This window comes from Oncorhynchus mykiss, chromosome 16 (genome assembly GCF_057628025.1).
Source record: "Oncorhynchus mykiss isolate SJ-2025 chromosome 16, ASM5762802v1, whole genome shotgun sequence".
Classification (NCBI taxonomy): domain Eukaryota; kingdom Metazoa; phylum Chordata; class Actinopteri; order Salmoniformes; family Salmonidae; genus Oncorhynchus; species Oncorhynchus mykiss.
The window spans coordinates 56,187,041-56,203,714 of NC_143037.1; the positions used below are offsets into that span (position 1 = coordinate 56,187,041).

A 16,674-nucleotide genomic window follows, 5' to 3' on the forward strand; every position below is an offset into this window, starting at 1 on the left:
CTGACAGAGCCTATTAATGCAGACTGTGTGTTGTGTGTGCTTGCAAGTGGGCCTATTTCTAGCCTATACGGTCGGGAAACACAAACAGCTTCTCGCCCTATTACGAGAATGTCCCCTCCGAATGTTAGCGACATTGCATGGCACTGGCTTTTCTCTACCTGCTACTGGACCCAAAGTCAGGCACTGTTTAAAAATTGACCTTTGCTACATGTCCTGTTTTGTTAAACTCTTGATAAGGGCAAAGTAAAATGTTGACTGCTCCAGAAGGGTATGCCACATCAGGTTGACTCATTCATTATTTCATTTTGCAAAGAGAAAGTGTCTAGAGAACATGATTATTTAGGTGTTTTCAGTTTAATTTTTTACTGTAGCATCACATAATGTAATCCAACACTTACATTTTTTTCAATCTATAGATATTTTGTAAAGTGACATCTATTTCCATAAGGCATACACCTAATTAAGCACTTAATTTATTTGTAGGTTACCTGCACGTATATCTCCATATCAATTCTATTTCAAAACCTAGTTCAATTTCATCTTTCTAACTTCCAGTTCACATACAGTAGAATCTCCAGCCTAGATATCCTGTCAGTGTCTACATTTACTGAACAGCCTGATAGGACAGAGAGCCAGACCTAATCTCTGCTGATTGGTGGCTGTCCACACAGTTGTTACTGGGGACAACCCCTTTTGATGGAGTGCAGGTGTGCCGTTGTCATTGCCGACAGACTCATTGATCAAAGGTTTCTCGAGGAGCGGAGCTGTCGTCCCTCCGGCTCCAACTGCCTATCCAAGGATCTGCCTCGAACAGACACTTCCTGTCAGTGGCGATATCACTTCCTCCCGGCTCTCCTTTCTCTCTGCCGGGCCACGATGAGAGAAGTTGGGCAGCAGAATGAGACAAAGGAGAGAGAGAAAAAAACATTTTTTTTCTCTCTTATCCGCCCTGTAACATGCCCTGGACTCAATATTTGCAAAGCATTCATTATTTGCGGTTGACCTATTCATTATGAAGTGATGTACACCCGATAATCACACACCCTCACCTACCAAAAGTCAAAAGTTTATGGACGTCGTTGACCATATAGGCTAATTAATGTAGCGTGGCTGGGAATAGCCACACAGAGAAGTGGGATGTCCTTGTGTAACAGTGTCAGTAAATGACAGTGTGCTCAGTGCTCTCGCACATCAACTAACACCTGCTCAGATAGGTGCTGCCAAAACCACATTGATGGGAGCGGAGGGGCACTCACACCCACAGCACATAAAGCCATTGAAGTGATAATGACAGTCGTAAAAACATCATAATAATGATAATACTTATAGAGTGATTATCATAAATGATGCTCAAACTTAACAGAATATTGATAGTTACATGGGAGGGTTGATCACAATACATTAAGTTAGATCAAATCAAATGAACAAGCTTTCGAAGGGACTCACAAATAGAAACAGATTTTTGCATAGTTTCCCAGTAAAGAGAGTGATAGTATTTTGTAGGTTTCACCACAGTAACCAGTATTTTTGTGGCAGCTGTGGACTCCAATGAGTCAGCAGTGGTGTAAAGCAGTTAAGTAAAAAATACTTTAAAGTACTACTTAAGTTGTTTTTTGAGGTATCTGTACTTTACTTTACTATTTATATTTTTGCCTATTTTTACTTTTACTTAACTACATTCCTAAAGAAAATAATGTACTTTTTACTCCATACATTTTCCCTGACACCCAAAATATTTGTTTCATTTTGACAGTAAAATGGTCCAATTCACACATTTATCAAGAGAACATCCCTGGTCATCCCTACTGCCTCTTATCTGGCAGACTCACGAAACACAAATTATTTGTTTGTAAATCTCTTAACAATGCTAATGTTACTAGCTCTTAACAATGCTCATGTTGAATTGCTCATGTTGAATTTATACATCTGGAATCGATTCTATCGTGCCCAGAAACCTGTCTGAGTGTGCCCATGGTAGCTATCTGTCAATAACAATAAATAAATAATAAATAATTTTAGCAATTCCATTTACTTTTGAGTATATTAAGTCTATTTATAACCAAATACCTTTAGACTTTTACTCAAGTAGTATTTTACTGGGTGACTTTTACTTTAGTTATTTTTTATTAAGGTGTCTTTACTTTAATTCAAGTATGACAATTTAGTACTTTTTCCACCATTGCGAGTCAGTCACTAACGTACTCATTGAACCTTCCTCTGGTTCTTTATGGATGGATGGTGTATTGCCTCCATAATGATAATGTCATATTTTATTTACACTATACAGTATAATACAATACTTTGGTTTACTTTATGCACTGTAGTGTATGTGATTTGTCTGTTTGACTATTTAGCCCGTGTAAATAGCTTTCATTACTCTGAATTGATGCTCTATTTTCTCATGTTTTGAAGGGAACCATGTTTTAACACCTACTCGCCACACCTTACGTCAGTGGGAATGCCAAAGCCTCTGTTTCTATGTCTAATATGATTTGACACTGTTCTCGTGGTCACACATTTACGGATCACTCACCCGCTAGTGTACACACCTGGACACACACACTGTACACAATGCACACATGCATCAATACACATACACACTTACAGGCGTGCGCAGACACACACAGACAGACTCACTCACACCACAGTACACTAGTAAGACCAAGAGATCTAAAAAGCAATAACAGCAAATAACAGCAAAAAGAAATGGGTTCTTATTACAGGTGACAAAGGAAGCAGGAAAATCACCTCTTGAGACCGGTATTTCAGGCGACCGGGAGAATATTGAAATAATAAAGGCAAACACAGATGAATAGATATATGAATGGACAGTTAACACTACTTATTTCTTTACTCAGGGCATGAAACTGCTGAGCCATAAAAGTACAATCAGCTTGATGTTAAAGACTGCTCTATTCACAGCCGTATATGAAACTGCTTTTTGTGTGTGTGTGTGTGTGTGTGTGCGCCGATAAGCAGTAAGGTTCTGATTAGGGCTGTTACGGTGACCGTATTACCGCCCCACCGGCGGTCACGTGTCATGACGGCAGTCAAATTCTACGTGACTGTTTAGTCACGGTAATTAGGCTTCTCCAAGCTCTGATGCTGCTGATGGTCATTAGTAGCCTACCGAACTTACCAACTTCCCTGGTACCCCGCTCTCTATTGTCCCTGTAATCGAAAATCTAATCAAACACTTGATAGCCCATTGCTCAACATTTCTATAGGCGATGCAATTGTGTGAGAATACAGAGTGATGGCCTTTATTAAAAAGAGGAGGATCCCATCAGCTTTCTATAGGTTAGGCCTACTATATTTATTTCTCAACTTTCCTAATATTAAGCACATTGCTTCTCTTTACAACACGAGTATAGCCTACCTGGAGGAAAAGCATCCCCCATTTGCTATTTAAGTGTATAGACATGTCATTTTTCCCGCTGCCCCTGTTTTGAGGCTGGTGCATGATAATGGTCCAATCTAAATCAAAACAAATTTCACACATATATTATTTAGTATATGTAAAAACAAGATTACATTTAGAATAGTGTGATAATATTAGCCTATCACTTGTGAATGATGCCCAGCTTAATGGAAAACAGCACGCTTTTTTTGCAAATCATAGTCACACACCTCATGTAGCCTTTAAAAAAATACTCAAATGTATCCCTTATTTGACCAGATAAGTTGACTGAGAACCTTCTCATTTACAGCAACAACCTGGGGAATAGTTACAGGGGAGCTGGGGATGATTATGTGACCGTGATGGTACAAGGGACAGCTTGGGAATTTATCCAAGACACCAGGGTTAACACCCCTACTCTTACGATAAGTGCCATGGGATCTTTAGTGACCACAGAGAGTCAGGACACCTGTTTAACGTCCCATCCGAAAGACAGCACCCTTCACAGGGCAATGTCCCCAATCACTGCCCTGTGGAATTGGGATATTGTTTTTAGACCAGAGGAAAGGGTGCCTCCTACTGGCCCTCCAACACCACTTTGAGCAGCATCTGGTCTCCCATCCAGGGACCAACCCTTCTTAGCTTCAGAAGCAAGCCAGCAGTGGGATGCAGAGTGGTATGCTGCAGCCAAAATATTTAGATAAAATATGTATCAGAATTAAAGTGGCCAAGTAACTTCTTAAAATGAAGCACATTAATCTGCTTTACAACGGCTGTAGAGTCTAACTGGCATACATACACAGCAAGTGAGTTTCAAGATTGGGGAAGATAATTTCACCATAAAATGCACCTTTATAATAAAAGCACTATATGCATAATCACATTTGTGGTCACTTTTGAGAATGGTGTTTTCCTGCTACTGGAACCTACGCGCATATAGCCTACTGCCGTGTGTGCGTTGCTGCACTTATAATGTGAAGAAATAGCCTCATAGTTGATCAACATTTTAAGCTAAACGTTCTCATCTGTTGCACCAGGTACATTGCTTAAAACAGTTTTTTTGATGCTAGTGGTTGTATTCATTTGGGATCTATTGCATCTGACAATGGACGGTGGAATATGTATTTCTCTCCCAAAATACAATAGGTCAACTTTTGTACAATTGGGGATAGTAGATTGACATAGGCTAGTGCTTTTGCTGTTCATTAGGCCTACTCATCTTGTTGGCTGACGAAAAGTAAATGTGGATAGTTTTTCCAATATCTTCAATATGCACCTCGGAATTGGATAAAAAAATATAATATAATGCCATAGAACTGCTAAATGAACTAGTGTAGCCCACAGCCATTTGGCAGAGCCAGATCAGGACCTAATATAAGGACAACTTAGAGTATGATATTCTGTTCTTCTGAAATAGACTACATTTTCTTCATAACATGTTTCTTTAGACCTGTTTAAAATAAGTAATGTCTTTATTGTGATGGTGTAGGCTATATTACATGGATTTATTAGACTTTTTAAAATGTAGATGTTCCAAAGGTCTGCAACGGTGGTTTGTAGGCTGTGCATGGAAGCCAGGAGAAGCTACATGTTTTTATGTTAATTAACGGTCAATTATAGTGAGACCGGCAGTTATTTGCTTGACAATCATTGGCTGACAAAATTTCATGACTGCCACAGCCCTAGTTCTGATCGAGGCATTCAGACACATTATTTAATTATTATTTTACAATACCATTGTATTTCATAGTACTTCACCATTAAAAAAATATGATTTTATTTAAGCAACTATTAATAGCTTGACATTTCATCCTGATGATGGTTCTGATGAAGTGGCCGCCCCACAACCGTTGTTATTGTTTTTGTTGAGGAGCATCTCGCAGCATGGTAAAAAAAATGCAGTACATATCGTGCTCTTCTATTGCGCGGGCGATAATGTCAGATGGGGAAAAACTGTTTGGTGTTTGCACGAACTTCTTTGTCTTTGCAATATCGCAAACGGGCGTGGCTGTTTCACCATTAAGGATTACAGATTTAAATAAAATGATATGTTTTTAATGGTGAGCAAGCATTGTATTTTATTATATTAGATGAGTTTATTTGTTTCGTAGTCACATGCACAGGGTATTTGTAATTGCAGGGTACAGTGAAATTCTTAGAATGTCCGAGAGGGAATGTCCATAGGGGGAGCAGCAGGGAGGGATATGAGAAGTGGATGATACAACATTTGGTTGCACCTCAGAGTTGTTGGTTGAGCCCCCTCCACTTCTATCCATATTTTACAGTATCTGAAATTAATTTGATAAGAGAGCTATGAATGCTTGGTGATACATGCTCATCCATTTCTAACAGGCAAAATCAATGTTCCACCACAAGCCTCAGATGACCCATTTCAGATATGTCAATAGCTCTCCACAAGATTTAATGATGGCTGTTATTTAGCCTTTAGTTTGCTATTCATTACTGTACTGTAGGATTCATAACACATTTATCTCTGGAGGGTGTTGTGGTAGAAATAGAATTTCATAGAAATAGAATGAGTAGAATGGGAAAAAGCACCTGAGACAACTGTAATTTGAATGCATCCTTAGTGACTTCAAAGGGGAAACCCATTTTAGTAATTATATTTCTATGGTGGTAGGATCCAGGATCCAAGATCCAGGGGCTGGGATGACATTGGTCCATACTACATTTGAGTGTGCAACTTTCTTCCTTTATTGAATGACTCTCTGTCATAGAACTGTCAATCCCCTCTCCTTTTCCTCCCCCTTCAGTCCTCCTCTCTATCTGGGTCTAGCCATGGGGGTTCCCTGGACCCTCTGCCAACAGACTCTTCCTTTTGTCTCCTCACACTGGCTGTCCTTTGACCGCCTAGGATTCCTAGAGCTTCTCATTGTGGAAGTGGAAGACATGACAGTTATTCAAAGAGGGATGATGTGAGATACCTCCCACTGGGCAGAAACTGGTTGAATCAACCATGTTTCCATGTAATTTCAACAACAAAATTCAATGTGAGGACGTTGAATCAACCATGTTTCCATGTAATTTCAACAACAAGATTCAATGTGAGGACGTTGAATCAACTTGGAAAACTGATTGGAAAAAGTCATCAACTTAAGGAACTTTAAACCTAAATACAATGACAGGGCGATTTTTAAATGTTTTATTTCATATTGAATTAACGTTAGTGGAGAAATCAACCAAATGTAAATCGAAACTCGACGTTGAACTGACGTCTGTGCCCAGTGGGTTTGTTAGGGAGTGTTTGGACCTCTTGGGAAATAAGACAAAACCTAAATGAATTCAATAAGATGAAACATGGTTTAAAAGAGGCAAACACTCTTTCAATACAAGACAATCATGTGGTAATAGTGGGTATAATAAATATACTACTGTATATATTTGTTCCCACTGGCATGACACAGACTGGATAAATGCACCCCAGAGAGGTCTGGGATAGACTACCACGTCTCTGCCAGTGTCAGACAGTCAGAGGATGTGTCCCAAGTGGCACCCTATTCCTTTATAGTGCACTACTCTTGACTAGAGCCCTATGGGCCCTGGTAAAAAGTAGTGTACTATATAGGGAATAAGGTGCCATTTGGGACAAATCCAGAAAGTTGCGGAAGTGACAGCCAGGCATCTAATTACTTTCACACCATCTTGATTGGATTAGCTTGCAAAGCTGGAGGCTGTAGTAACCTTTACACATTTATTTTACCCTTATTTTACCAGGTAAGTAGACTGAGAACACATTCTGATTTACAGAACAATCTGGGAAGTAGTTGCAGGGGAATGGAGGGGGGATGAATGAGCCAATTGGAAGCTGGGGATGGCCAACTGACTTGCCTAGTTAAATAAAGGTTAAATAAAATAAAACATAAAAGATGGTATTTCACATCACTTACCCCTGCTTCAGATGACACACTCCATGGTTTTTGTAGGATATTGGTTAGCAGTATGTGCTGTTTGGAACAAAGGGTTCTACACAAACTACAAGTGTACAGTGAGACATTGTGGGAAATCATGGAGGAGAATATATGATGGAGAGTAAGTAGCCTCAGAGTAGTAGCCTCCTATGGTGGTAATATTTAGCTACCGATCCCAATAAGATTTGCTACTGATCCCATTCTCTCTCTTTAAACCCTATTTCAACACAGTTGTAGAATATGTATAACCATTCAATTCCAGACCTCCAAATTTCAAAGTCTCTTTGACTACGCCTCACTCTGTTCTTCCAGAGTTTCAAATGCCATGAGACAAAAAACTGAATAGCAACAAGCCTCAGACTCCTGGAAGTTATATTTTATTAACCATATGAAGAAGGACATGCCAAAGCTTATTATGTCTGTGCATTTCAAGACCAATATTTTATTATATGTCTGGAAATTTGTCTTTCTATCGACTCTGTACCCTTTTTTCTCTGAAGCTGTCATGTTGTAAAATGTCTGGAGTATGCCATTTTATGTCACTTTAGTATAATAAGTTCATTCATAAACTCTCTCTCTAACTCCCTCTGTCTTTCCCTCTCCCTCACTCTCTCTCTCATCTGCAGCGTGTGGCTCGGGGTTCTTTAAGTCTTCCCAGGGGGACCACCTGTGTCTCCAGTGTCCCATCAACAGTCGCACCACCAACGAGGGGGCCACCAACTGTGTGTGCCGCAACGGGTACTACCGCAGCGACTCGGATCCCCCGCAGATACCCTGCACCAGTAGGTTTCTAGTCCTTACAGTTCCACATACTCTCCATGGGTGGTACTACACAGTGTTAAGGAAAGACACAGTAGAGATTATCACACAGCAGTCTATTTAGTAGGCTTTTGTGTATATAAGAATTGTATTAAAATTCACATTTTAAATAATTAATTGACAAATGCTCCCAGGACATTATGGGCCATTATCAATTGTTGAATTGAGTTTTCATTTTGTCTATGAATTTACTAACAGAATCCATCAGCTCAACCCTAATAATGTAAATGCAGGCCTTATGTGGCATTCACTATAGAAAAGCACCTGTCTAGCAAAAACAGAATGATTCTGATATACTGTATGTTGTGCATGATGCAATGAGCACAAACAAAAGTGCTAACCTTAAGCCAAATCTTTTCAACTTTCACTTTTTTACCAAGACTCCAGCTCCCCTCATACATTTTCACATAAAAAATACCAAAGTCATACATTCTTCTAGGTGCCCAAGGGCGAAACAAGGGTTATGTTTCATTCCAACAGCACTGAACTGTTGGAATGTCCCTTCCATTCTCTTCCATTGGTGCACCAGTCCGACAAGGACCTCAGAGAAAATATCCTGAGAGATTTGCATAAGCCTGTCCATTATGAAGGGGGCAGCTGTTTTGAATGTGAAAATGGGGTCTCGGTCACAAATGGCACCCTTTTGCTTTTATAGTGCACTACTTTTGACCAGAGCCCTATGGACACCCTATGGGCCCTGGTGAAAAGTAGTGCACAAAAAAAAGGCAATAGGGTGTCATTTGGGATGTAGCCAGGGCCACAATGGAGATATGGCCCTCAGCGGTCTCTCTCTAATTGAAGAGGCAGAAATGAGCATGCAGGGGCATTCATTGTGTCTCTCAGATTCCACCAGGACGCTAGTTAACTACCACACTGCTCTTTTCATCGCTCTCTCTTCCTTCCTTGATCTGAAGCCTGATGGACTTGAATGGAGCTCATGCAAATTAATTTAGTGTCCGAATAAAAGTTACATATCACAACATTTCTATTTGAAATCTTTTGGACATCAGAGCAACCTTGAGGTAATCTTATTTGAGTCAGAAAAATATCTTCATATGATATGATATATACATCCTTGCAGAGAGCATATCCAACTGACTGTCTCTTAGAAAAAAATACAAACATTTGGAACCAAGACTAAAAAACAACTGATGTTGGCACAAGATGGAGGGAAAGTTAATGAAAATGTACGCTTAATCCAGTATAAAATTATGTATTGAATTTATTATACAAGAGACAAAATTCACAAATTCTGCAGCACAATGACAGAGTCATGTCTTAAGTGTAAAACTAATGATGACTCAATAACCCATGCTTTCTGGGAATGCTAGAAAGTCCGGAAGTTGTGGGCGGAGCTAGAAAGTTGGCTGTCAGTTGTATTAACAATGTAACCTTTTAATCCGTCTGTCTGCATATTGTAAGACATGTCATATTGGGGTCTAATGACATACAGGATGGGTTGGACCATTCTCTTCTCATCACTCATCTTGAAACAACATATGCTAAAAACTTGGAAATCTATCAATGGGCCATCATTATCACAAAGGAAAAATCAAATGATTTATTATTTAAATATTAAAAGTGTGTGGGCTGCAGAGAGAAGCAAAATGCAGTTTCAGGCCATGTGGTTGGGAAGTGATACATGCACTAGAGATGGGGGGTGGGGGAGGGGGTGCTAGTGGGTCTGGGCAGGAGTGATGCAGTAGATGTTTGCATGTGTATGTTTTGTATTGTTTATAAAAGAACAAACACAAAAAAAATGGTGTCTGATTATTGAAATGTGGAGACTAGTTTTGTGACCTACTGTATACTACTTTAACCACACAGAGTTAACTTATTACAGAGTTAACCAGCGAACAACAACCCTGATGCTGGAGAGCTATAGTACAGGGTGTGGGTTAGGTTGGAATCAGACCCTAAATCCCCTGTGTGTCCTTATGACCACTGTCTGGAGTATAAACCTCATCATCACTGATCCTCCCTGAACTCTTCTTTATCTCCCCCCTCTCCTCTGACAGCCATCCCCTCCGCGCCCCAGAGTGTAATCTCAATCGTGAACGAGACATCCCTGAGGTTGGAGTGGAGCACGCCACGCGATGGCGGGGGCCGCGAGGACGTGGTCTACAACATCATCTGTAAGAGCTGTGGAGGGGGCCGGGGAGGCTGTACACGCTGCGGGGACAACGTCCAGTTCATCCCTCGTCAACTGGGCCTGACGGAGACCAGCGTCCACATCAGTGACCTGCTGGCCCACACGCAGTACACCTTTGAGATCCAGGCAGTCAACGGGGTCTCCGACCAGAGCCCCTACTCACCACACTACTCCTCAGTCAACATCACCACCAACCAGGCCGGTAAGGGAGACAGCCATTCATTCACTCTCCTCTCAAAGTACTGCATTCCAGTGTGAAGTTCATTGAAGAGATATTATCAGGAGTGTGTTCAGTCTGATAAGGAGAGGCACAGGAAATATTACACCTGATATGGGTTTAGATATTTTGATGGTATTTTGCAATGGCAAGATCTGTGTAAGTAAACCTGTATGTCATGTAGTACCAATGAACAATGTCTGTGTAAGGATGCCTAAGCAATGTTTATGATGTCTGCCTGAACAATTTATTGACAGATGTGTGACCCTTATTAGTATTGAGTGAGTTCAATTGCATTTAGGGCACTTGAAATGCAGTATTCAGACATGATTTACAGCGTTATTTGTTGACGTTCACATTTCAAATGGACTGGGTGTTAGGTAGTGTTGGTATTAGGGCCAGGCTATACACTTTCTACTCTCTGCCCTTAACACTGTAGTCTTTTCTCCACTGCTCTAGATGTCAGTCCTAATTACTGTCTGGGATGGGACTGTGAAAAGAGCAAACTCAGGTTCCCATGAGCCCCAGTGTTTTTACAGGGTATAACCGAAAGCACTAATGTTACATAAACATGCCCTAATTAAGCCCTCATTAGGAAAGACCTTGTGTGTGTGTGTGTGTGTGTGTCTTTGCCTACAAAGTGAATATTTCACACACCATTTCAAAACAAATACATTATTACTATTAGTATTTTCAGTGAATGGGTGACTGTAATAATACTCAATAAACTATCTCCGATGTTCCTGGCTCTTTTGTTCTTGCTGCATCATTAGTCTTGTTCTTGATTACCAGGGGATTTGAAAGCTTCTTCCTAGTGTTGTAGTAATGTCACTAACCTTAACGCTCTCTCTCTCTCTCTCTCTCTCTCTCTCTCTCTCTCTCTCACTCACTCACTCACTCACTCACTCACTCACTCACTCACTCACTCACTCACTCACTCACTCACTCACTCACTCACTCACTCACTCACTCACTCACTCACTCACTCACTCACAGCACCATCGGCCGTGTCGATTATGCACCAGGTGAGCCGGACACCTGACAGCATCACTCTCTCCTGGTCCCAACCGGACCAGCCCAACGGCCTCATACTGGACTATGAGCTGCAGTACTATGATAAGGTGAAGTCAGTTGACAGGTTTTACTGCTGTAATTCAAACAGTGAGCCGATCCAGTCTTACACCCTCTGTGTGTGTCTGTGTGTTCCAGAGCATGGCAGAGTGGAACTCATCGGTGGTGCGCAGTCAGACCAACACAGCAGTCATCCGTGGCCTGAAGCCCGGAGCTATATACGTCTTCCAGGTACGGGCTCGAACAGTGGCCGGATTCGGACGCTTCAGCGGAAAGATGTACTTTCAGACCATGACCGAAGGTACGCCATTCGAACCAGTGTTTTTCAAACACTTTTGAATTACATTGCAGAGTATATGGTATAGTCCCAAAAGTTCAACATTGCAGAGTAGGCCAACCTTGTAGACGTTAATATGAGGAATGGGTTTGTTTTGTTGTGTATGTGCAGAGGAGTACAAGTCCAGCTTTCAGGAGAAGCTCCCCCTCATCATTGGCTCAGCTGCTGCAGGTGTCGTCTTAATCATCGCTGTCGTCGTATTGGTCATCGTCTGCAATCGAAGAAGCTCTGAGAGAACAGAATCTGAATACACAGACAAGGTGCAGCACTACACCAGTGGCCACAGTGAGTAACATGGTTTACAGACAACCTTCTATCCATGGGAAATGGGTTGAAAAGTGGAGTGAACCATTTGTTAAGGAATAACACTACCATCCTAGGGACAGTGGTGACATTTCCATTAGATGTAGAGTACTGGAAGTTAAAGGTTACTACTACTGTATCTAACCACCTGTATCAGGTCTAAGCCCAGGCACGGTTCCAGCTACTGTTTTCTGTAGCCAATACATACTGCCAGGCTGTATATTATGCATAGCCTCTGTTTTTTCTCTGTTTCTCCTTCCAAGTGTCTCCAGGAATGAAGATCTATATTGACCCCTTCACTTATGAGGACCCCAACGAGGCAGTGAGGGAGTTTGCCAAAGAGATTGACACCTCCTGTGTCAAGATCGAGCAAGTCATTGGCGCAGGTAAAAAATCAACCGGTGAAGGTGAAAACCCTATATACTGTACATTATAACATATACGTAATAACACAGATGAAGCTTAGTCCTGGACTAGACTTAATCTGTGTCTGGGAAACTGGCCTATAAAATGTTATATTGATATACAGTGTGGATTAAACCTAATAAAACATCTTGTAAAATGTTCTAACAGTACATTTAAGATATCCAAGTTACAGTCCCATGTCATAGCACTACATCTTATAGTGGTGTATCAGAGTCCTTTGCTGATGGACAGTATATCTGAAACCTGAACCTGTTATTGTTCAGGAGAGTTTGGGGAAGTGTGCAGCGGGAACCTGCGTCTCCCTGGGAAGAGAGAGATCCTGGTGGCCATTAAGACACTGAAGGTGGGCTACACAGAGCGCCAGAGGCGGGACTTCCTGTCTGAGGCATCCATCATGGGTCAGTTTGACCACCCCAACATCATCCACCTGGAGGGCGTGGTTACCAAGAGCGCCCCCGTCATGATCATCACTGAGTTCATGGAGAACGGATCGCTGGACTCCTTCCTCAGGGTCAGTACAGATGTAGGATCTTAATTTGATTACCTTGTTACAGGAGAAGTTTCCTAGTGTATTTTGAGGTTTGAAAAGGCTTCTGAAGTTTGCAATTTCCACAACATTGTTTGCACTTAATTTAAACCCCACAAATTGATATGATGACGTTGAATCAACATGGAAAAGTAATTGGATTTGCAAAAAGTCATCAATGTAAGAGTATTTTGAACTAATCCAATGATATGGTGAAATGTTTAGTTCTTCAGTTTATTTAGTCAATATTTTCTTGACTTATTCACCTGTTGTATTCAGTGCATGTGACAAATAAAACATGTGAGCATGAAGTACCTAAATGACATGAACTACGTGCACCGGGACCTTGCTGCCCGCAACATCCTGGTCAATAGCAACCCGCTGTGTAAGGTATTTGGTTGATTTCACGTTGAATTCACGTTTGTTGACAACTCAACCAAATGTAAATCAAAACTAGACGTTGAGCTGACGTCTGTGCCCAGTGGGGATTTTCCCTTACGAAAAATGTAGCAAACTGGCCCAAATGAAGGTCCTAGATATATAGGTCAGTGGGCCTCAAAGTTGGGCATCTCAATATTCTGGAGAGATCTCCTGTCCTTTTCTACTTTCCTTCCTTCTTCCAAACATGTATCTGGTTAAAATACATCAGGTGGCTTTCACCTGTCTTGTCTTTTGGATCAGTGCAAACAAATGGAAAGTCGACTAGATTAGGAAATTAGTTGAGGAGTACCTAAAGGCTAGATCGCTGCCTTATCTCATGAGTGAATTTTAGAGATAATAGAATCAAAACTATATTTAGATGTGAAGCATTGTAGGTCATATGAAATATCACAGTAACCATACAGATTTTTCAACTGTTTTCAACATCAAGAACCCAATGGATTCAAGAACACAGTGGCTGTCTCTCCTTCACATCTACACTTAATAGCTTTTTGGCCCAGGTGTGAGGTGTGTAGAGTGGGCTTAGTTAGATCCGGTGAGCTCACAGATCCAGGTGAGAGGATCAACCAGACGCTCAATTTTGTGTGGCTAACAATGCTAGGGGAATTAATATGAGAACCAGCCACATTTTTTGGAATGTGTAACACATATCAGAGAATATAGCATACAACATAACATAGCATAACACTGCTTAGTATAGCTTAACACATCAGTATGGCATATCATAGTATAACATAACATAGCATAGCAATATAACATTTCAGTATTTTTTTTAAAGCAAAATGACGGGCAGTTCACGGTGATCCAGCTGGTGGGCATGCTACGTGGCATTGCGGCGGGCATGAAATACCTAAATGACATGAACTACGTGCACCGGGACCTTGCTGCCCGCAACATCCTGGTCAATAGTAACCTGGTGTGTAAGGTGTCTGACTTCGGGCTCTCGCGGTTTCTGGAGGAAGACACATCAGATCCCACCTACACCAGCGCCCTGGTGAGTGTGGCTCTGTCCCAAAATCCATACTTCCATACTATATAGTATGAAGCAATGTATTTTGGGCAAGTTAGACCCCACAAACACCAGTGTCCTGGTGAGTATGGCTCTGTTCCAATCATAGGAATAGATTATATTTCTATGGTTCCAATTTACACACTAGAATACCACTTATTATGAGGCAATGTATTGGGCATGCATTCTAAGTGGTATGCTAGTATGGAAATGTATCAGGTTTGAGATTATACATGCAGGATGCATCCTAGTAGTCTAATGTGGCTTCCTTTTCTCAGCTCATTCCTTTCATCACCACTGATTTGCAAGCATAGGACACAGGAAAGCAATATCAGTGTCTTAACAAAGGATTTGCTTTTACCTGTCCAGTGCTATCAGATCAGTGCAGAAGAAGACAATGAAACATCGGCACTTCTTGAGACTACTGAGATCCACCCACAACCTATGCTTTATTTGCGGGCTGCAGTCTGGTTTTCTACCCTTCTCCTGAACTGTGCACTGAAGTACTCCTTATAGATTTAAAGAAATGGTCTGGTTTAAGAAATATGGTGGAAACTAAGTCACTCTGGAGAAGATGATCTGCTTAATGACCAAAATGTAACTCCCTTCAGGCATATTTGCACCAATCCAATACTTCTAAATGCATGAGGGGAGTGACCAAGTGCACGGTCCTGGCTGAAGGATAGAGAATTGGTACGAAACACTTGTCTGTCTTTACAGGGAGGGAAGATCCCTATCCGATGGACCGCCCCGGAAGCCATTCAGTACAGGAAGTTCACCTCTTCCAGTGACGGGTGGAGCTATGGCATCGTCATGTGGGAGGTGATGTCATACGGAGAGAGACCCTACTGGGACATGAGTAATCAAGATGTGAGTATCCAGGAGGAGTCAATATCATCATCGTTTCACCTACAATATTTAGTCCTAAAGCAGATTGTTGCAGTCACTTGGAGAAAACAGAGAAAAAAGGGGGGAGGGAGCAATTGAGACAAAGAGACACATTCAGAGAGAGAGAGACTGAGACAGTCTCACTATACATTTGATTCAGGCTGTATTAACCACATGGAAAGGCCAACATTTTAGGCCAAGGCCTCTATTCATTTTCTTATCAATCTGTGCCAATGCCCTGTAGGTGATCAATGCCATAGAGCAGGACTACCGGTTGCCCCCGCCCATGGACTGTCCTAGTGCCCTGCACCAGCTCATGCTGGACTGCTGGCAGAAGGACCGCAACAACCGGCCCAAGTTCAGCCAGATTGTCAACAACCTGGACAAGATGATCCGCAACCCCAACAGTCTGAAGGCCATGACACCGCTGTCATCAAGGTAAGGCACTCACGGGCTGTGTCCCAGTCATCTTCAATAGCTTCCATCCTTTCCTCATCTCCTTTCCACAATGCCGACCACACATTTTAGTGGACTCTCCAGTCCAAGGAAAGGACTTAAGGAAAGGAAGCTGTAAAGGACAGACTCATGCACTGTTTCATCTGAGGCGCTTTGATTCACTGTTTCTTTCTCTTTACTCCTTTGTTTTGGGTTCTCACTGGGTTCTCAATGGATTTGTTTGGGTTCTGACTGGGTCCAATGGATTTGTTTGGGTTCTCACTGGGTTCTCAATGGATTTGTTTGGGTTCTCAATGGGTTGTCACTGGGTTTGTTTGGGTTCTCTTCCTCTCCTGTTTCTAGTGTGCACCTACCTCTGCTAGACCGCAGCACGCCTGACTTCTCCAGCTTCAGCACCGTGGATGAGTGGCTGGATGCCATCAGGATGGGCCAGTACAAGGAGAACTTTGCCAATGAGGAGTTCACCAGCTTCGATGTGGTCTCCCAAATGACCACAGAGTAAGTTAACCTCCCCAGACACCCTCCCCCTGCTAAATGTGTCCTAGACTGTGTTGAAAGTGTTTTAGACTAATCTTAATGTGTCATAGACTGTGCTAAATATGTAGTAGACTTAGACTGTGTTAAAAGTGTTCTATACTGTGCTATCTGTGCTAAATCTGGCCTCATAGACTGTGCTAAATGTGTCATAGACTGCTGTGTC

At 41.7% G+C, this 16,674-nt stretch overlaps 1 protein-coding gene across 2 annotated transcripts in view; it reads left to right on the plus strand.

The window, feature by feature from the left end:
* Window positions 1-16,674, plus strand: part of LOC110492289 (ephrin type-B receptor 2) — a 50,568-nt gene that overhangs the window by 29,962 nt on the left and 3,932 nt on the right. Inside the window, exons 4-14 of one of the 2 annotated variants that reach the window (XM_021566488.3) lie at window positions 7,956-8,111; window positions 10,167-10,502; window positions 11,514-11,638; window positions 11,727-11,889; window positions 12,037-12,210; window positions 12,492-12,614; window positions 12,918-13,165; window positions 14,400-14,615; window positions 15,351-15,500; window positions 15,763-15,956; window positions 16,317-16,472. In XM_021566488.3, the coding sequence (XP_021422163.1) occupies window positions 7,956-8,111; window positions 10,167-10,502; window positions 11,514-11,638; window positions 11,727-11,889; window positions 12,037-12,210; window positions 12,492-12,614; window positions 12,918-13,165; window positions 14,400-14,615; window positions 15,351-15,500; window positions 15,763-15,956; window positions 16,317-16,472 (2,041 nt within the window). The remainder of the gene's footprint in view (window positions 1-7,955; window positions 8,112-10,166; window positions 10,503-11,513; window positions 11,639-11,726; window positions 11,890-12,036; window positions 12,211-12,491; window positions 12,615-12,917; window positions 13,166-14,399; window positions 14,616-15,350; window positions 15,501-15,762; window positions 15,957-16,316; window positions 16,473-16,674) is intronic. The other variant, XM_021566489.3, reaches the window with a different exon arrangement.